The sequence below is a fragment of the Eretmochelys imbricata genome, chromosome 10 (genome assembly GCF_965152235.1).
Source record: "Eretmochelys imbricata isolate rEreImb1 chromosome 10, rEreImb1.hap1, whole genome shotgun sequence".
Taxonomy (NCBI): domain Eukaryota; kingdom Metazoa; phylum Chordata; order Testudines; family Cheloniidae; genus Eretmochelys; species Eretmochelys imbricata.
Genome location: NC_135581.1, coordinates 82,796,562 through 82,817,208, shown reverse-complemented (window position 1 = coordinate 82,817,208; position 20,647 = coordinate 82,796,562). Strand labels below are relative to the sequence as shown.

Genomic DNA, 20,647 nt, shown 5'->3' with positions numbered 1-20,647 from the left:
CACTTTCAGCCTCACTGCTTGCAACACAGACAGAGAACATGGTTTTATCAGCCACTCTTGTGACCTAGCAGGTTTGTACCAGCATGGGTTGGTACGGGCACTGCATTTACTGTCTTTTGGTTACAGGCTTACAGTAGTGTTGCAAAAGATGCTGTCTTTGCTGGCTAACAAGACTCTTATTGAACAGAAGGCAGAAGAAGAGGGGTAGGAAAGAGAAGGATTAAGAAGGGGAAAGAACAACACAAGGGGTGGAGGAAGAGATGAAGTCTGACGCACTACATGGTGGTTGAGATTCACTTGGAGCCAGTGGAGATGGCAATGTCTTCTGGGTCCCTCTTTTGGCCTGGGCTGGTTAGGATGCTGAACGTCCAACAATGTCTCAGTGGATTCCAGGGCCCCAGGAGCCTTTGGGAGTAGCAGCCACAATGGTGATGCTTGCTTCTTCCCTTCTTTCAGTCAGCAGTTGTTGCACTCATCCTCAAATTATCCCCAAAACTCTGGGTTTTTTTTTTAAGGGCCCCAAAAGAGTGGTGGGTGGAATAACTCATCCCTTTGTCATTTTGTCCCCCAACAGGCTTATTTTCAGGCACCAATTTTAGGTCCCATGCTTTTCTTGTTTACCAGTCATGAGCTTAACACAGTCCTGGAGTTCGATCAGGAGGCTGCCTTGATTGGACTAATTCAGTCTGTCTCTCCCTTTTGTACCTTTTCCCATCAATGTTTATTGTTCTATGTGACTGGAACACTTTGTAAACATTTATCCACTTTCCCACAGTTGAGCTCACAATTAGGGTGAATTTCTAAAGCCAGTCATTACAGCAGGTTCGACCATTTGTAATACCGTGGTAGCTTAGCGCTAGTGAGGCATGGCTTTACGGGCCATGATCCTAAAGACCTATCCTGGTATACTCACTAAAGGTCCACTCTTTCTGTTGACCTTAATGAGAGTTGAGGTACCTGTCGCTCTGTGGGAGGCATTAGCACATCACAAGATTGGGTCCTAATGCTGATGCATGACTATTATGCTAATTTGAGTTTCGTTAGGAATGCAGATGCTGAACAAAGTCCGTGTTCATTAGACAAGACAAAATTGGAACTGAGACCAATTTTATTTCTCAACGCTCTCAGAGATGGCTATAGATCCTGGATTAAATTTAAAACAAACTTGATTGACAGTGTCCTCCTAAAAATTGAAGTGAGAATGTGTTAATCTCAGGAACTAAGCATTAGGCTTTGTTACTAAAAGAACATGTACGCGCTTCATATGCGAGTCTGAGTTTGCTACATTTATTCATTTTTTTAAAACCATTTGGTTTGTGTCTTCACCTGATGCCTTTGTGCAGTATCATCTGAGTATTTAAAAGTTCTGTCCCTGATCTATTTGATACTGGCTAGAACTCTGTTTTCCTCTTGAACCAAGAAGGAACTGTAGGCATGTTGGCTGGGGAATTTTGTAGAAGTTTTCTTGAGATATTTAGTTTTATGCTTAGACCTACCAGGAAAACTGATGCTTTAATTTAATAGTTTTTAGTATCTGTAAAGGCTAATTGGAAAAAAAATTACTATAGGGAGGACTTGATTGGAATGGAGTAGGTAAAGGGAGACTGATTACAAATGTCCCAAATTTTCTTTATGCCATCTAGAAGTGGTCGTTGTAATGTAGTAAACATTTTCAAGAGTACCTCTCTAGCAGTGAGACTTCAGTTTGTTGTTTAGAGTGTATCTCTTACAGCTAAGACACTAAATTTTTTTCTTTAAGTTTTGGGCTGACAAAGACTAACATAATGCAATGGATGCAAAACTTAAAGCAGTAAGTTTGTTCTAATAGCAATCTGTTGCATTTTATTTAGTCTGTTCCTTCCCTTCCCCTGGCACTTGAAGATGGGCTCATTTTGAATGTGTGCACCTGGGTCCAGATTGCCTCCTCTATCTGAGCTCTTCCTGACGCAGGAGAGGGGAGGTGATGGCCAGGGAAATCATTATGGCTTCCTAGTTATGAGGGCCAGTCTCTGCTGCCACCAGCCCAGACTCCTCTGTGAGTTGGAGCAGCTTGTAGGCTGCTCCATCTTATGCCATTATTGTGTGATCTCTTGTGCATCACACACGCACCGGAGTATGATCAGCTTATCTCTTCTCTCCCATGCTGCACAATACATCCCCTAGGTGGAGGTGAGGTGGATGGTGCAAGAACTGTCTGCCAGAGTAATTCCTGCTGTCCACTTAGAGCCAGTATCTGACCCCTTTGTGCTGCCTGAATGGCACAAAGAAGTTGCATTTTAAGTGAGAATTCAGTCTGTAGTCTATGGTATGTAGTATCCTTGATTTCCTTTCCTCTCTCTCTCTCTCCTCCCCCACCCCCTGGTTCCTTTAGTCTACTATTTTATACTTCTGTGCTCTTCCATCTCCCTATATAAGACAGCTGGGAGTGTAGAAGGAATGATTTTTCTCCATAATTGAGACTAATGCAGTCTGTTTCCATAAAAGGATCAGTTGGTAAGGAAAATACTGGGGTCCACAAAACTTGCCCTTCTGATTGACTTGAACTTCACGTGCCTTTTTCATTCTAATCTGTGTTCTTCACTTAGATGGTTTGTAAACTCTTAGGGATGAATGATTGGTTTTTAAATCAGCAGGTGTGGATAACTTGCACTCAAGGGTCCAAAAAGAGTTGGCTGAGGAGATCTCTGGCCCACTGATTTTAATAAACCTTGGAATACTAGGAAAATTCTAGGACAGTGTGTGTGTTGTGCCACTATGCAAAAAAGAGCAAGCTGGTAGACCTGGGTAACTATAGGCTGGTTAGCCTGTCGTCAGTCCTGGACAAAATGCAATTCAGTTAATACAGCATTGAATGCTAGGAATATTATGCCAGTCAGCGAGGTTTCATGGAAAACAGTCTTGTTAAACAAACCTGATTTCGTTCTTTGAGAAGATCACAGGTTTGGTTGATAAAGATAACTGTGCAGATGTAATATACTTTGCCTTTGTAAGGCATTTGGCTTAGTACCACACAACACTTCAATTAAAAAAAAATTAAGCACTATAAAATCGCAACAGAGCACATGTTAAATGGATTAACAGCTGGTTAAATGACAGCTCTCGAAGTAGTTGTCACTGGGGAATCATCAAATGGAGGTGTTTTAAAGGGGTTCTGCAGGGACTGATGCTAGGTCCAACGCTATTTAATGTCTTTTTCATCAATGATCTGGAAGTAAATATAAAATCACTGCTGATAAAATCAGTAGATGACACAAAATCTACCACTAACATGTGAGGTAGGGGTGTGATTCTCTTGGTTGTGCACACGTGCTCTCGCTAGCCCTCCTTGAGCTAGCAGGAGTCTAAACAGCAGTGTAGCCACAGTAGCCAGGGCAGCAGCAGAGGCATAACTTAGCTGTGCCAAGTACAAACCTGCCTGAAACTGCTGGTTATGAACTCAGCACAGCTACGCTGTGTCACCGCTGCCCATGGTACTGCGGCTGCGCTGCTAGGAATGCTCCCAGTAGGTCAGTCAGAGGTAGGGAAAGTGTGTGTAGGACCAGGAGACTCGCTCTCAGTCTGGATGTAGCTAAAGATTGGTGGAGTGTGGTAAATGATGAAGACAGGGCAGTTGTACAGAGTGTTCAGGATCTCTTGGTTACCTGGACCCATTCAAACATTGTATTTTAACACAGCCAAATGCAAGGTCATGTTTAGGAGCAAGGATTGCAGGCCATACCAGCCAAATGGGGGAATAGTATCCTGGAAAGCAGTGTCTCTGAAAACAATTTAGGGATCCTAGTGACCAAGCAATTAACAACCTAACCTAGTGTGATGTGATATGAAACAGGGATAATGAGGTACTTGGAGTGTGGAGTAGGGAGGTGATTTTGACCTCTGTATATTCTATTGGTGAGGCCGATACTAGAATAGTTCTAGTGTCAGCATTTTTAAAGGATGTTGACAAATTGGAGAGGGGGAGTAGAAAAGAACCACCAAAGTGATTTGAGAATGTCTTACAGTGAGAGACTTAAAGAGCTCAATCTGATTAGCTTATCAGAAAGAAGATTGAGAGCATTTGATTAGTGGATCAGTACCTTCATGGGGAGGAAACACTGGGTACTAAAGGCCTTTCTAATATAATGGAGAAAGGCAGAACTAGTCGCTGGAAGCTGAAGCCAGACAAATTCAAATTGGAAGTAGGGGACAATTTTTTAACGGTGGTGATTTACTGTTGGAACAAGGGGAAGTGATGGATTCTCTCTCTTGATGTCTTCAAATCAAGACTGGATGCCTTTCTGGAAGGATATACTTTAGCTAAACACAAGTTACTGGGTTTAATACAGGTGTAAGTGAGTGAAATGTAATGGCCAGTGATGCACAGGAGGTCAGAATTGATGCTCTAATGGCCCCTTCTGGCCTTATTCTATGAATCTACGAATAGTATTGTAGTCTGGTGCAGCAGCTTATTTTGTTTTACTCTTTATAATTACCTATGTTTTACTCTTATTGTATACTCTATCTTAGCTAAAGTGTGTAACAACAACAGTTTATCTTCACCTTGATCAGATATTCAGGGCTTGGAATGTTTTAGGTTACCTCACTCTAGTATAGTGAGACCAAGCTAAGCTTTATCCTTCAGAAATTTTTCAGCCTGCAAACAGTTACTGCTGAATGTAGAGCTTGCTATGTGGCTGCAGAAATCCAAAATAGTTCTTTACTTTTGTGAAGTCCTCTCCTGTAATTAACTCTGAGATAGGGGTATGCATGCGAACAATGATACTGAGGACTTGTCTTCACTACTGGGGTGAGTCGACCTAAGTTAAGCTACTCCAGCTACATGAATAACATAGCTGGAATTGACATAGCTTAGGTCGACTTACCGTGGTGGTTTCACTGCACTGCATGGATGGGAGATGCCCTCCAGTCGACTTCCCTTACTCTTCTTGGGGAGCTGGAGTACCAGAGTCAACCTGAGAGCACTCTGCTGTTGATTTAGTGAGTCTTCACTAGACCTGCTTAATAGACACCCGCAGTATGGTAGTGAGACAAGCCTTGAGTCATTCACTATGTAAACGTGACTTCTGGTTAGCCATCTGGAGAGTATTGAAGAGATTAAAGTGACCTGCTCCTTGTGTCTTCTGTTCAGCAGCATGTTCTCTTGCTCTCCTCCTAATAGAAGTTATTAAGCCTTTCAAAAAACCTCTGGGTGGCTGAGTATCAGTTAGTTGTTCTGCTTATATAGCCCTTCTGATACATTATTATAGGCTTTGTATTTCAGTTAAATATTTTGTGTATCTTTTGCTGGAAAATTTCTAGTCTGTGGTGACATTGCTGCCAAATGCTTCAGTGGCTTGCACGGCAATCTTTGTATTTAGACTGAAAGCTTTTAATCAGTCTTCCAAAGATTTTTTCTTTTTCCCCAAATCATATTGCTAACCCAACTTTCTTCTTTATTTCAGTGTGTAAAGGTTGCCATAAAGGACAAACAAGTGAAATACTTTATACATTACAGTGGTTGGAATAAAAAGTGAGTAATAAGTCTCTGAAAACAAGACTTAATTTTCCTTTATTGATTGCCCAAGATGGTGTTAACTTAATGGACTGACACTCCCGAGCATAAGTCAATTGAAGATGTTTCACTAGCTCAGAAATTAACTTGGGTTTAAGTCAATGTACTGCAGCAAAGCCTAACCATTTAAAGCCTGGAATAATACAAAGCTAATGTTGCTCAAATAATTGTTTGTTTTTAAAGGCACATTTCCTTGGTGCATCAGTTGGATAGTCAAACTAGCTCAAAGTGCTGCTAGATTAACTAGGTTGCCTTATCGCAGCAGTCCAGTGCACAGCCTACCCATTTTGAGAACTCTTTCAATGTTTTCTAGGTTTGAAGATATAGGATACAAAAAACTTTTTGTTGTTTACTGGGGTATGGGACAATCCCTGCTTGTTGAACAGTGGAGCAGTACTTTCTCCAGTCAGACACATCTGTTCTGTTTATGTAATCAAATACTACAGGTGATGTAAAAGGGAGTAGGATTAGTGGCATGATGGGGAAGGCTGCTCTCAGAATAGATGAGAGGATGTGTGCCCTAAGTTCTGATAAGTGAGGCTTTCAGTCTCTACTGCACCATCTGCCTGTTGGGTAGAAACTTGTTTGAGGTCAGGGGTGATGGAAGGTTGTAGTAAAGCTGGTTACAAGGTTTTCCTTTCTGTAAAAATGATGAGATTTTTAGAATTTTCTCTCTTCCTCTCAGGAACTAAAACTTCTCTTTCATGTCTCCAAAGATTAAAAAGTCTGTGTGAGCATCTTGCTTTTGGAATTGCAAGTATATTTCTTGTGAGTTTTTTGGGTGATCAATAAGGATTGAGAACAACATCATTGATAAAATGTTTTGATTACAAGTTGTTCCTATTCTTGGTCACCAGCTTTCTGTAAACAATCGTGATGCAGCATCCACATGGCGCTTGCAGGTTGCGAAGTGTTCTTATTTTCAAAAGGAGAATATTACTAGACTGCCCTCAGTTTTATTGCTCAGTTCAAGTTTAACTATATTCTTTGGTCTAACACTGAGTGTAGGAGCAGTAAATACTTGTTTTTCCTTAGCAGCTGATAGAATTTGCAGCATTTCATATTCCCAGTCTCCTTCAGAGACCGCAGTTTTCAGAGTCGTTTTGGTTCATGTGAACATTGCTGCCATATACTCTGAAAAAGGCACTGTGGACACACGAGGCTGAATTGTTTGTGTGGTTTTTTTTTTTTTTTTTGGTCAGCATGTAGCGAGGTCCAAGTTAAACTTCGTGTTTTGGTATCTGGTATCTTCAAAAAATGTTTCCCCCAAAGCAGTGAACAGCCAAAGGAGTGTCCTCATGTAAACACTTGTGTAACAAGTTGGAACTTGAACGCTTGTGCCTGCTGCTAAGTTCATGCTGACTCTTTGGGATCAGTTAAAATCCATTCTTTTCTATTTAATCGGTAGTGGTGGGTGTCATTGACTGTGTCAAATGACTTTTTCTTGTCTTTCTCCACTTGCACTAACTGTTTGCCTTTGATTATTTTCTTGCTTTTCCAAGCTTCCAATTATCTCCATTAAAAGTGGCATTGCTGCAACATCTAGACAACTGGGACTGTATGGCTTTTTAATTTATGACTTTATAATACATGAGTTTTAAACTGCTTGGCTTCCAGTGTGTTCTGCAAGCCTTGGTAGGAAGTAGTTTTCATGTCATATATAGCATAATACATTCTCATGCAGTTGTACAGTTTTCTTCTATTGAGGGTTTCTGGCAACAATATAAACTTTGGGAGCAAAGATCAAGTGGCTTAAATACTTCACCAAGGCCTCATCCTAAATATATAGCCTCTAATATATGTACAGTTGGATGTATTTTATTTTTGTTTTTTGTAATACTTGCACACTAAACTTACCTTAAGAATCTTGAAGACTTATAGTGAACTTGTTTTTACCATATTGACATTCTAAGCTTGACAACTTTTGCAATGAGATCATTACTTCACCATGAAATGAATGGTTGAGAAACTCTAATTTACAAAGCTCTGTATATTACATACACATTTATATAAATAAACATACAACTTGATATATTTTGAAAAACGTGTACATAATTTCACATGGCCATTTTTAATGTGCTTTTAATTTAAAATCCTTTGTCAAATTGCTGAAAGATTATCTGCACTTTATCAAAGTGGAATTTGCTTGCTTACAATGGCAATTTCTCCAACATATGTTTATTAAATCATTTACTTCAGATTTTTCAAATGTTCATGCCATCTTGGTTTCCTTTACAGAGAGAAATCAGAGCTCTTCTTTTTACAGTAAGATCTTATTGCTGAATTTGTTCACCTATAAAATATGTTGGAAAAGATACAGTAAATTTATCTTGCTGCATAAATTAGTTATGGCTCCAGATTTCCCATGTTACAGTAAGTGTAGCACTTTTTAAAAAAAAAAACTGGACTTAAAAAAAAAATTAAGGAAATTTTAAGATTTGGAGTCTTTCACAATTGGCAACCTCTGCGGGAAAGACTGAATTTCACTTTGTCCTAGAGAAACAGTTAAAGCTTCAATCAGTGGGAATGCATTTTATCTGGTAACTTACACTTTCAATTGTGCCAGTTCATGACTTACAGAAGCAAAAGTTCAGTCTCAAATCCTGTGAAGTCTTTAATTGATTATTGGGAACAGAATCTAATTATGTAGTGTTTTTGAATGATGGTTTAATTTTTCAGCTGGGATGAATGGGTTCCAGAAAGCAGAGTGCTCAAATACGTGGACACGAATCTGCAGAAACAGAAAGAACTTCAAAAGGCCAATCAGTAAGTATTTTGTGATAGACTGATTTGACTTACCATGATTTCCTTTTTACAGTGCTTCAGCCCAAGAAATAAATCTCCAAGGGAGTAGATGGGCTTTTTAGATTTGAAGGAATGTGGTAGTCATATTGTCTTTCCCTTTTTTTGTTTTTTGTGCCTGTCTTCAGACTTCTAACGTGGACCTGTCCTTATCTTCATAATCTTTCAGCCAAATGGATCACTACTCCTTGACTTCCCGATAGCTTGTAATCAAAACCTGAAGTATGTGAATTTTAAGTTGCAAGGAAAAGGGTAAAATAGTTTTAAATGAAGGAGACTGCTTTGTGGTATCTCAGAAAATAAAACATAGATGTGTGTGTATATATATGTAATAGTCACCTAAAATATCTTGTAAAATAGTAATGTCCTCTTATTGAAGACTAAGTTTTTATAAGATGGCTCTACATGTATTGATCCATATGAATGCTGTTTTATTCTGGAAAAAAGTGACCTCTTAGAATACAAATTTCTAGTAGGTATCTTTCTGAAGCAGCTCCCGTGTATTTTTCTCAATTCTGAATATTGGGAGGAGTGGGGAAGAGTTGGGTGTCCATGTGTAAGTAAAAATGGTTGGTCAGAACTATATAATGAAGTTCAATCTTGTCAGTAGTTGGATTCTTCTTTCTCCTCCTCCACCCCTCCCACCCCCTCCCCCCCCCCGGTGTCATGAAGGAGCTTCCTCAGTGTCTGTTCTCTTTAAACCCATTCACTACAAATTCTCTAAATGTTTGTATGGACTGTTACCTTTTAGAAAAGATAATAGCTTCTCTTACAGTAAACTCTTATTGCTGAATTTGTTTTTAAAGGGAACAATATGCAGAGGGCAAGATGAGAGGTGCTGCTCCAGGCAAGAAGACATCTGGTCTGCAACAGAAAAATGTTGAAGTGTAAGAAGGTTTTTAAAAATTATCTTTGCTTACCAGTCATTACACTTAAATCTTAAGCAGCGCTCTTTTGTGAGTTTCCGGAGGTTAAATTTAAAGTGCAAAATCTTTGCTTAAAATTCAAAGAACTGTTAGTTTATAAACATGGAGTGCTTCTGTTGTGACAAACTACTTATCTATCCAGCAAAACCTTCTCTCAATGCACTGTTCACTAATGCAGTACCCACATGTTGCTGAAACTACATGACTGGATGCACTTACATTTTTAAATTCTGCACCAGTCTTTACATACAATTTCTCGTAAATTATTGAACAAAAGTTATAAGGGCACATCATATTTCACATGGTAGATCTTAGTGAAACTGATATTTCCCCATGGAATGGCAGAATCAACCCTGGTCACGCAAACAGTAATAAAGAATCCTTGAAGACAGGGATGTAGCTCAAAAGAATAGATTTCATATTGCCTTCATGGTGTATATTTATTAAAGGACGGTTTAGGATGCAAATGAAGTTTTGTGATATTCTGCCATTCATGGAATACTAGCTTATTTACCACAAGTTGCATTTTTTGCATTTTGTTCTTTAACTATTCTATTTCTTTGGACAAAAATAATGCTAAGTACGTGTGTGGGTCTTAAAACAAAATGGCTTTGCATGTTAAAATTGCAAGCTTGAGAGACCCAGACCCAAGCTCAAGTGTTCGTTAGAAAACAAACGTATATTCACAAGTAATCAACAGATCGTCTCAGTTCCATCTGTAGGGTTTTAGTGACTAGGATTGTGGTGTTATATCTAGACTCAGTTACATCCAGGCACTTAATGTTAGAGCAAAATTCGCTCCAGACTCGTAGCCACAATGTACTTTTAATATTTTATTTCAGAAGGTGGTGGGCTTGATTAATTTTTGAAGGTATTCATTGCTAATGTGATACTTTGAGCTCCTAGCTTGATTTGCTTTTTGGTCTTTGTCAAGAGAGAGCTGGCTAAGGTTTGACACCATTTCCTAAAAATAAAGGCATTTGATGGTAGTTTCAAATCTCCTTTTTAGGTCCTGTATCATTCTTTTGATGATGGTGATTTTTTAGCATTATGAAATATGTATCTCTGTTTTGGATCTTCTATTTTGATGTCAAAAGTGTTATTTAGACACTTTTAGTGTAACACTATTAAGTTAGCATAATAGATTTAAACTGACAGGAGCTGGTGTTCCTGTCGAAGGGCCTAGTGCACTTGATTCTATGGACAGTAAAGTTGGTAAGAGTACAGTTGTGCTTCTGTGTTGCTCTGTTACCATAACAGGGTTATGGTTACTAATATCATGAGTATATGTATCCATGCTTTTGAGATCAGAGTTCTGACTTTCCCCACTCCTAATTTGCATGGTATTGAACATTCCTAATGGTAAGATTAGAGACCAGCTCCTGCTAGCCTTACTCATGTGAGCAGTCCCAGTTGAATTCACTGGGATGGCTTGTGAGAGTAAGGTGAGCAGGAGTGACCCCTAAAGATTTAACTCTCTCAGAAAAGCAATGAAATTCAAAGTTGCTATCATAACCCTCTCAATCACTCTAGTTATAAAGCACATCAGAAACACCACTCTGGTGTGGGCTTTTTTTTCTTTAAGAGCCTGTCTTATTTTGTGTAATTTTGAAACCATGTTTTCAAGCCCTGGCTTTGCTTCACGGTTGAAACAGCATCTGAGAGGAGGATGTATCTCTTCTTCTGTTGCCCCAGAACAGAAACTGGGGTTGATAGTGTCCCATAGTAGCTGGGACACTGTCATAGGTAGGTTAACTGTCCTCCTAAACCTTGATAAGAGTCTCTCATTTTTGGGGTGGGGAACAGTTAATCAATGATGGATCTTCAGATCAATAAGAGGAATCCATGAAAAGGGAAGATGTTATTGGAATAGTGAACTGGCTTTTGATGCTATTGTTCATCTCATGTAGGGCCCTACCAAATTCACAGTCCATTTTGGTAAATTTCACGGACATAGGGTTTTAAAAATCGTAAATGTCATGATTTCAGCTATTAAAATCCGAAATGTCAGGTAGTTGTAATTGTAAGGATTCTGACCCAAAAAGTAGTTGCGGGGAGGTCACAAAGTTTTTGTAGGGGTGGTTGCGGTACTGCTACCCTTACTTCTTTGCTGCTGTTGGCGACAGCCCTGCCTTCAGAGCTGGGCAGCTGGAGGGCTGCGACTGTTGGCTGGGAGCCCAGTTCTGAAGGCAGAGCTGCTGCCAGCAGCAGCGCAGAAATAAGGATGGCATGATGTGGTATTGCCACCCTCACTTCTATGCTGCTGCCAGTAGGGCCCTGCCTTCAGAGCAGGGCATTTGGCCAACAGCCGCTGCTCTGTCTGCCAAGAAGTATGGGTGGCAATCCTGCAAACCCCCCTTAAAATAACCTTGTGACCTCCCTGCAACTCCCTATTGGGTCAGCACCCCCCAATCTGAGAAACACTGGTCTCCCTGTGAAATCTGTATAGTATAGGGTAAAAGCACACAGACCAGATTTCAATGGGGGGAGACCAGATTTCACAGTACATGACACGCTTTTCATGACTGAACTTGGTAGGGCCCTAACCTCATGGTAGTAAAGGTACCTTTTTAGCATAAGGGCCTTGTGCCTCTTGCACTGAACTTGCTCTTCCTCGCTTTCGTTTGTCAGCACCGTTGGTGCTTTCTCCTCAGTTAGCAGCTTGGATGTACAATGGCTTCCTTCAACAGCAGAAACTCTCCCTGTCCCCTTCTGATGGAGACTGAGGAAGAGAAATCACTTCCCCATGATAGTATCCCAACACTGTGCCTGCGACTGTAAGGCAGAGAGTTGCAGAACACTTCAGCCAGAAAGTGAAGATGGGATCTGAGAACTGCAAATATATCCTCTCAAATTGCACTACTAAAATAAGGGTTTTTTCTTTTAAAGAAACCATAACTGGCATTTTAAAAAAACAAAGGGGCATTGCAGATGCAGAGTGTGGTTAGTGGGGGAGGGAAAGTAATTGATCTAACTACATTTTTAGAGGGGTAACACTGTCAATCTGTTTAGGCCTCAGAATTTACCTTCTGTAGCATCCTTGGAGGATGCCTGTAATCTAAAAAGAAAAATTTTAATTTAAAAATTCAACAACAACAAAAAAAATTTGGCTCTTCAGTGACCCAAACAATATAGCAAGGAAATAACAATGTAAATGTGTATCATGCTCCAGGGATGTGGAATGTGTTTTTAACGTCCTCTAAAAGGTAAATTTTTGAAGCTTAAATAGATTCTCTTAAAGGCTAAATATCAGGTCTGACACTCTGTCCTTAACTCAACCCCCATTGTGCCTAGATTTTTCAGACGAGATGGAGCGCATACAGTTTGCTGTTTGGAGACCCCTACAATATCGACGCGGTGAGTTAAGGATGGATTGTCACACCAGGATTTTCATCCTGAAATCCAAATTTCCTTGCTTTTGTAGATTTCTTTTATAGGCTCTTAAAGTCTTAAGTTGCAATAATGTAAGGTGCTGGTGATAACACAGGTAACAACTGTGGAAGTAACTCTTACTTTGACAACATCTCCATAAAGTACAGTTGCTACTTAAAATTCTTTTTAAAAGTCTGTATGGGCTAGTAGCTCTTACCTATTTCTAAACATGTGCACTGTGCCAATTGAAAGTATACAAACCTATGAGATGTGCGCTCTTCAGTGAGAATTCTGTGCATCCATTTAAAAAGGAACTGCAGACATTTTAACTTTAAGACTTCCATTTATTTATTTGTGTGTTAGAAATTGGTGGTTTTAGAAGACTAGTCTTGGTCTGCTACCTGTTTACCAAAGGGTGAAGTCCTGGTGTCACTGAGATCAATGACAGAACTCTTATTGACATCAGTAGGGCTAAGTTCTGGCCTTTGCTCATAGATGGTGTTGTGAATGTAAGGATTGAGTCTCATGTAACTATGGATTTGGGAACTTTCAAAATCCATATTCTGTAACCTGCTATAGTTTGTATGTTAGAAAAGTATGCTGAGGGTATTAAGTAATTTTTAACCAAATACAATGATTTGTAATGTGCTAGTTGTATTAATAATACAAATTTGTTTTATGGTGCTGTTCTTACGGATGGGAAGAATGCCATACAATGACAGTTGGCTATCAAAAAAACAGGATTAACATTTTCTAGAGATAAACTTCCCTGTACTTTTCTCTGCAAAATTGCAGGCTTCTGGTTGCTGTCCCTGGACAACTCGGGGGTTCTGACCTTCTGACATGGCTGACCTAGCTACAGAAGTTTTTTCACATAGAACAGCTAGCGAGCAGTCAGAAGGCAGCCAGTGCTTTGGAATATGTGAAGAAAGACATTCTGTACTTTTAGGGAATCAGAACACAAGAGCCAGTGGCAAACCTGTTAGAGAAGTCAGGAAATGGAAGTCTTGTGGTTCTTTTTAAATAGCATGATTTGCTACAGCTCTGGCCAGAAGTGCTACCAAGGCAACTGCGTTGACAATTTAGGAACCTGGGAATTGGAATTTGTTTACATTTTTCTCCCTTTGATAGGAGATTCAGACTTCAGGCTCTACCCATCCTTTGAAACACGTGTATGTTTCAGGTGTCCACCTTTAGCAAAATGAGGTAAAGCTGCATGAATAATAGAACTCAAGTCCCTAAGATGTGAAGTTAATTTCGAGCTTTAACTTTCATATTATTGCCTAATGCTACAGCAAGAACTTGTATGCTGAATTTAAAAAGGCTGAGTTAAACTCGGACTTCCTTTTAACGGGGAACTGTGGTCATGTATCAGTTCTCTGTTCTGAAAGCTCACATGGTCGGAAGCAGTTCTCCGCATGTACACTTCAAGGTGTTGGAAAGGTGGCATTTCTGAGCTGGCTGACTGGCAAGTCATCTTGTTGCCAAGTGGCATAATTTGTTCCACTGGCAGAATGAGAGCACAGCATGATATTATGAAGTGAAACTATATTTTAAGGTTGAGTGTTTGAAAACGAAATCTTGCTTAGATGTGTTTTCTGTTATCAAGATGTGGTTGAGTTCTGGAAGATGAGCTGTTCAAACTCTTTTGCCCACTGCTAGATTAGAACATGCCCATTAAAATTCTGCATCTGAAAATATAGACTTCAGTTGAAAACCAGACATCACTAAAAGGCCCCAGAATTCTGTTGCTTTCTGGACAGTCACTAAAATGGCATTTACCTTTCAGTCTTTTGGTTAGTGAGGTTCACTTCCTGTCCTCAGTTGTAATGCTGTTAAACAGCTGCCATGTTCAGGCTCAGAGGACTGCATTTCAGTAGTAGGTAAAGTTTTTCCTGTCTATGTAGCCTGTAAAATACTTCAGGATCCTTCAGGGTGAAAGATACTGAGTAAATGTCAAATTGAAGACTGCTGTTCAGTGCCGCTTCAACAGCGGGATTAAGCCGATTCCTCCACAGCTGCGGTCACAAAACTTTGAGTTACTTCTGTTCGTAATAAACCTTTCACTAAGGTGTCTTGCTTCCGTTACTATAGAGAGTGGTGATTAGCGCAGCCTTGTACGATGTAGAGGTGACTCTTTCGGCAGACTGGCGGTCACAGAAACCTCAGAGAGCAGCTACTTCTTTAAAAGCTACCTGTTACTAGTGAGCTATTTTTAACCTATTTCAACAGGAGACCTTGGTGTCTTGCTGCTTTTTTAGTAGTCCCCTGCTGCACTGCCGCTGTCTGTCAGACTTTTTGCAAAATGATAGTCACTTTGACCTAATACAGAGCAATAGCTTTGAAATTTAAGGATCTGAGAGATGGGAGAGCACAAGGCACCTGCATTATACTGTACATATCGATCGTGCAAAAAACAGAACCGCTCCAGACCTAGGAGGATTCTTTGTTCTGACAAATTGCAGTGGTTCTTAAATGCTTTAATTTATATTCCCTAATTATCACAATTGCTCCAGTTCTCTTATGGATTATAAAGACCCCCCCAGGCCTCTGCTTCTAGTTGGTGTGTTTAAGAGTAACTTTTTTGCCTTTGTGTTCTGGTCAGAATTCCACTTGTGTGACATTCAGCCTGTCTGCTTCTATTTTTCCCCCGCACAAACTGACATAGGATGACAGCTATTCCACCTTGTTTGTGGCTGCATTTCAGTGGGAAGCGAAGTGATCTATTGCCTTAACACTCCTCATTCACATCTGCAAAACACTTTGATACATTTTACGCACCCCATGTAGGGGGAAAAAAGTAACTCTTATAATGCCTCTTCTTCCCTAACCCCCACCACTTCTGTGGTGGCTCTGCTTGTCCCCTTTTGTTACCCAGGTAGTACCTAGTCACATACAGGGTAAGAGTTCAGAAGCTGTTGGGGAAAACCCAATGCACATGCAGCTTCACTAGTGGCCTGATTCTTTGCCAACTGGATGTTAGTGGATGTTGGATTGGGCCCTAAAACAGTGTAAATGGAGGCTCCTTTGTGAAAAAAGGTTCTGTATGTGAACACTGACTTACTGGTGTCTAAAATATGAATAGAGTGAGACCTGACCTGACACTGTACTGAATTTCTGAAGGTTCACTCTTACAGTATGGAACAAAATCACAACAACATGTTTAGTGTATGGGAGCATATTTGTTAGTCATCACATTATAAAGAACATGACCCAAACAGTTATGACAGATAGTTCTTGTTCCATCATCCAAATTTATCTGGACTAAGTCATGGTAGTATTAGAAATCTGCCCTTGAAGATGATAGGCAAATATGAATGTGACAGAATTATGGTTAAGATCTTATTTAGGACTGTATCCAGACAACTTGAACCAGTGGCTTGGCCTAGCAGATGCATATGTAACACAGGCAGTTGTCTATATCCTAGAAAACAATTGTGCTTGTATGTGATTGATTTTGCATTTTAGGCATAATTTATATGATTTTAGGCACATTCTGCATTTGTGAATGTTAAGAAAACTAGTTGAAGGGGGTTTACATGTTTTCATTTAAAGTAACAAACTTAGATTTTCTAGTTGTTCATGGAAATGATTTCTCTGTACAGTTCTGTGTTTAGCATAAAAATATGAAAAGCTGTTCTGAAGTGTAATGGGTTTAGAGAACAGTCTAAAGTTTTGCCTTTAATTAGAAACCTGAAAAGGTACATGGAGCAGAGCGAGTGCTGAACAGTGTCTGGTGGTGTGTGAGTATGGTAGTGAACTGTTCTTGTCAATCATGATGCAGATGTGAAAGACAATCCATACTAGCTTCACACATCTTTATCAATCTGACCTTGCCATTTACTTTAATTTTTTCTCATCCTCTGCATCTGTGATAATACTAAAACATGCCAATTTTACCCAAGATTAGACTGAGATTTAATTAATTTATAAACCTCCCTATCAAGCTGTATTCCTTTCACAGCACTGAGCTTATGATAGTAAATACCTGAAATACTGGCCAGCTACAAATTTTATTTAGTTACCCAAGATATGCACGTTACCCAAGGTAACTTTGAAGTATCACCTCTGCACAGCACTGTAGATATTATTTAAATAAATGTCACTACCTCTTTTGAATACTAATAGTTCTTGGCCTCTATTGTGTGTCAGAGAATTCCATCAGTTAGCCATGCATTGTGGGTTTTTTTAATCCCCACCTATATAACCTACTTTTACACTACCATTCCATCAAAACAGTCTTGTAAATGTTCTATTAAATGGAAAAAGCTGGCATAGGATTAACTATGGTGCTAAGAGCATGCCATCAATAGCTTTTATCAGTTTAGACTTTGTTGCCATTTAACTTCATTGGTTGTACCTTTATATTTATATTGGAGAAAGTAAATGACACTACATTAGTGACAACCTCTACCTTCCTTTATTTTATTAGTTTCTTCTCGCTATGTAGTCAAGCGGGTTGGTGGGCTTTTGTTCATTGTCCTGGGTTACTGGGTCAAGTTGCCTATTGATTAACTTTTTAAATACTTTCTAGAGATCTTTGTGTATGGGTGTCCACAAAAATTAAGACTTATTTCTTATGGTACCTTAAGACTTGAAATAATGTGGGTTTTTTTCCATTTTTGCAGGAAAACAAAAAAGAACAAACAGAAAAGTAAGCATATTTTTATTCGTAAGTTAGTGTTTGGTACATAATGGAAGATCTACTGGGACAGATGCTCATCTGATGTAAATTGCTATAGTTCCAATTTCACTGGGGCTATGATCATTTACTTGGTTGATGATCTGCCCAACTAAGTTTATGAAATAACTTTTGCCTCGGATTTTAGGCTGTTAACCAGGTGGAAGCATTAAAATCATACAAATGGAAATGTCTGTCAGGGTCAGGACTGCTTACAAATTAAAAACAACACAAATTGTTTGCATATAACACTTCTGCAGTAGAATCGTTCTTTCTCTGATTAAACAGGTGTTGGGTATTCTTTCTTTCAGTGTGGAATATTGGCCAGGCTCAGCTGCTGTAGCATAGTGGGGACATGCAGGAGTAAGAGTGGGTCCGCAATAGAACTTGTATTGCGTTGTAACCTGTAATCTTTGTGTCCAAGTTATCAATGTAGGGGATGGTTTCAGGAGGGGGAATGATTTTTTTTATTGAAAACAATGAATTCATCTGCAGTTTGAGACCTGCGTATAGTCAAACAAGTCCTTTAGTGAAAATGTCAGTAGAAATACTATTGTTAGTGTAGATATAAAATGCATCTGCCAACAAAATAATAGCTGTTTTTTGTATGTGTAGCTCCTGGAATTGGGGAAGGCAGCAGTACCAGCGAGACTCCCCAGCCTCCTAGGAAGAAAAGGGCTCGAGTAGATCCCACGGTTGAAAGTGTATGTATTTTTAACTCTGTAGTAACTCTCCATTTAGTTGTAACAGATTGAATGGTTTGTCTTAGTAGTTCTGTTTCAGTCTTTGGTTACTGGTTTTTAAACAAGTTCCTGTTGAAATCTGCAGCTTTTGATCTGCTTTATCTTTTTGGTCACAAATGCATGACAAATATGTCAGTAATTGAAGCAGGGGAAAAATATTCTGAGTACTGTATTTACCTGAGTTAGCGTCCTATCCCTGTTTAATACAGAATTTCCAGACCTAGCACTCCAAGCTATCATTGTGCTTCTGGCAAAAGATAAGTATACGGAGGAAAATGCCACCAGTTAACATGCTATCGTTGTGAGCAGCTTTCAGACTGAAATCGGAGAGCTTTGAGTTTGTTCTTTCCATCTCGAAGCACTGCTTTAGTTGAGGCTGCATCTTAAGTATTTCAGAGATGATGTTTGCAGCTGTGGGACTTAACTATTCCATTAACGGTTTTATTTTAAAAAAATATTTATTTTCATAAATTCTGATATTTAAGTGGTCTTAAACTTTTTTTGGTTGGAGGAAAACACTTAATTTGTCAATAGATCTATTTAATAGCATTTAAAGAATATCAGACATATGGGTCTAGAGTCAGAGGTGACACTGAGCCGTCAGCACTGCATGAGGCATTTGTAACGAAGTGAAGTTGCATAGTTACGCAACTACTTAAAAGCTGGCTTATGATTAGCTGTTACTATTGACTGTTGTCCCTGTTCAACAAAGTGGTGGTGTAAGCATGAATTAATGAATAGGTAATGTAACAGAAAAGAGAAGTAATGCTCTCAAGTGGAAAAGCTCTACTAGTTTTGTAAGGTTAATATCTTAGACTTGAAGTGCTGCCATGGGGATAGCTTTGTCTAACAGAGTTGAACTGGCAAGAGTTGAACTGTGTGTCACTCCATAAGATTTTGAGGTAACAATAGCAGCTGCAGTCTTGAGTCTTTTGATAGACTGTTATGTAATAGCTACATTTTGGAAAATTAAGACTTACCTGGGTATAATGACCAAAGAAGGATGACTTCTTTTTTTGTTGATTCTTCAGGAAGAAACCTTTATGAACAGAGTTGAAGTAAAGGTAAAAATTCCAGAAGAGCTGAAACCATGGCTTGTTGATGACTGGGATTTGATCACCAGGCAAAAACAGGTAACCCTCACATTGTGAAAATTATCCTTTATCTATAAGCATGTAGACTGATGTCAGCTGACAGTTTGGAACTTCTGCTCCTTCCAGCTGGGGGAATGTGTTGGTCTATTTTTGAAAGTATACTTGGTATTATGTCTACTTGAGGCTTATTTGACTGGGTTGTAGGTACCAGCTGGTTTCTTCCCACAGGTCACCTGTGATGTTCAGCAGAGCTGCATGTTAAGAGCACATCCTGGAGGCTTCTTAAGTCTGGGCAGGCATAAACTAAAATGTCAGCTTGCCCTTTTAAACTCATGATGTTGCCTGTGGCTGTTTGCCTTTTGATACATACTCATTTTAGCTGGTAGAGAAAGTTGGTCCATAGCAGCATTTTATACATTGACTTGTTCCATATCCTCGTCAGTGATTTAGCTAGTGGCATAGAGAGCACACTTACAAAGTTTGTGGACGATACTAAGCTGGGAGAGGTTGCAAGTGCTCTGGAGGACAGGATTAAAATTCAAAACTGGACAAATGGTCTGAAATAAATAGGATGAAATTCAATAAGAACAAATGCAAAGTGCTCCACTTAGGAAGGAACAATCAGTTGCACACATACAAAATGGGAAATGACTGCCTAGAAAGGAGTACTGCAGAAAGGGATCTGGGGGTCATAATTGACCACAAGCTAAATGAGTCAGCAGTGAAACGCTGTTGTAAAAAATGCAAACATCATTCTGGGATGTATTAGCAGGAGTGTTGTAAGCAAGACACGAGAAGTAATTCTTCTGCTCTACTCCACGCTGATTAGGCCTCAACTGGAGTATTGTGTCCAGTTCCGGGCACCACATTTCAGGGAAGATGGACAAATTAGAGAAGAGCAACAACAATGATTAAAGGTCTAGAAAACATGACCTATGAGGGAAGATTGGAAAAAATTGGGGTTTAGTCTGGAAAAGAGAAGATTGAGAGGGGACATAACAGTTTTAAAGTATGTAAACAGTTGTTACAAGGAGGAGGGAGAAGAATAATTTGTTCTTCACCTCTGAGGATAGGACAAGAAGCAATGGGCTTAAATTGCAGCAAGGGAGGTTTAGGTTGGACATTAGGAAAAACTTCCTAATTGTCACGCTAGTTAGCATGGGAATAGTTAAGCCTAGAAAGGTTATGAAATCTCCATCATTGGAGGGTTTTAAGAACAGGTTAAACACCTGTCAGGGATGGTCTAGTAGTTACTTAGTCCTGCCCTGAGTGCTGGGGGCTGTTTCCAGTCCTATGCTTCTATGATTAACCTTCGGGATAGGAAAGGAGTTGAGAGAACACCAAAGCCTAGAGTGGATCTCGAACTTGGGTCTGCCTGTAAGAGTCTACCACAACTACTTCCTTTTGCTTTTAAAAGAAGTCACATTTTTAAGAGATGAGTAGCCATGACTTGAGCCTGAAATAAGGCTGTGGACGCT

At 39.5% G+C, this 20,647-nt stretch overlaps 1 protein-coding gene across 2 annotated transcripts in view; it reads left to right on the top strand.

The window, feature by feature from the left end:
- MORF4L1 (mortality factor 4 like 1) overlaps positions 1–20,647 on the top strand; it is a 40,649-nt gene that overhangs the window by 10,373 nt on the left and 9,629 nt on the right. Inside the window, exons 3-9 of one of the 2 annotated variants that reach the window (XM_077827610.1) lie at positions 5,442–5,509; positions 8,231–8,317; positions 9,160–9,240; positions 12,574–12,636; positions 17,280–17,305; positions 17,948–18,036; positions 19,107–19,208. In XM_077827610.1, the coding sequence (XP_077683736.1) occupies positions 5,442–5,509; positions 8,231–8,317; positions 9,160–9,240; positions 12,574–12,636; positions 17,280–17,305; positions 17,948–18,036; positions 19,107–19,208 (516 nt within the window). Of the gene's footprint in view, positions 1–5,441; positions 5,510–8,230; positions 8,318–8,481; positions 8,576–9,159; positions 9,241–12,573; positions 12,637–17,279; positions 17,306–17,947; positions 18,037–19,106; positions 19,209–20,647 lie in introns of those variants that run through there. The other variant, XM_077827611.1, reaches the window with a different exon arrangement.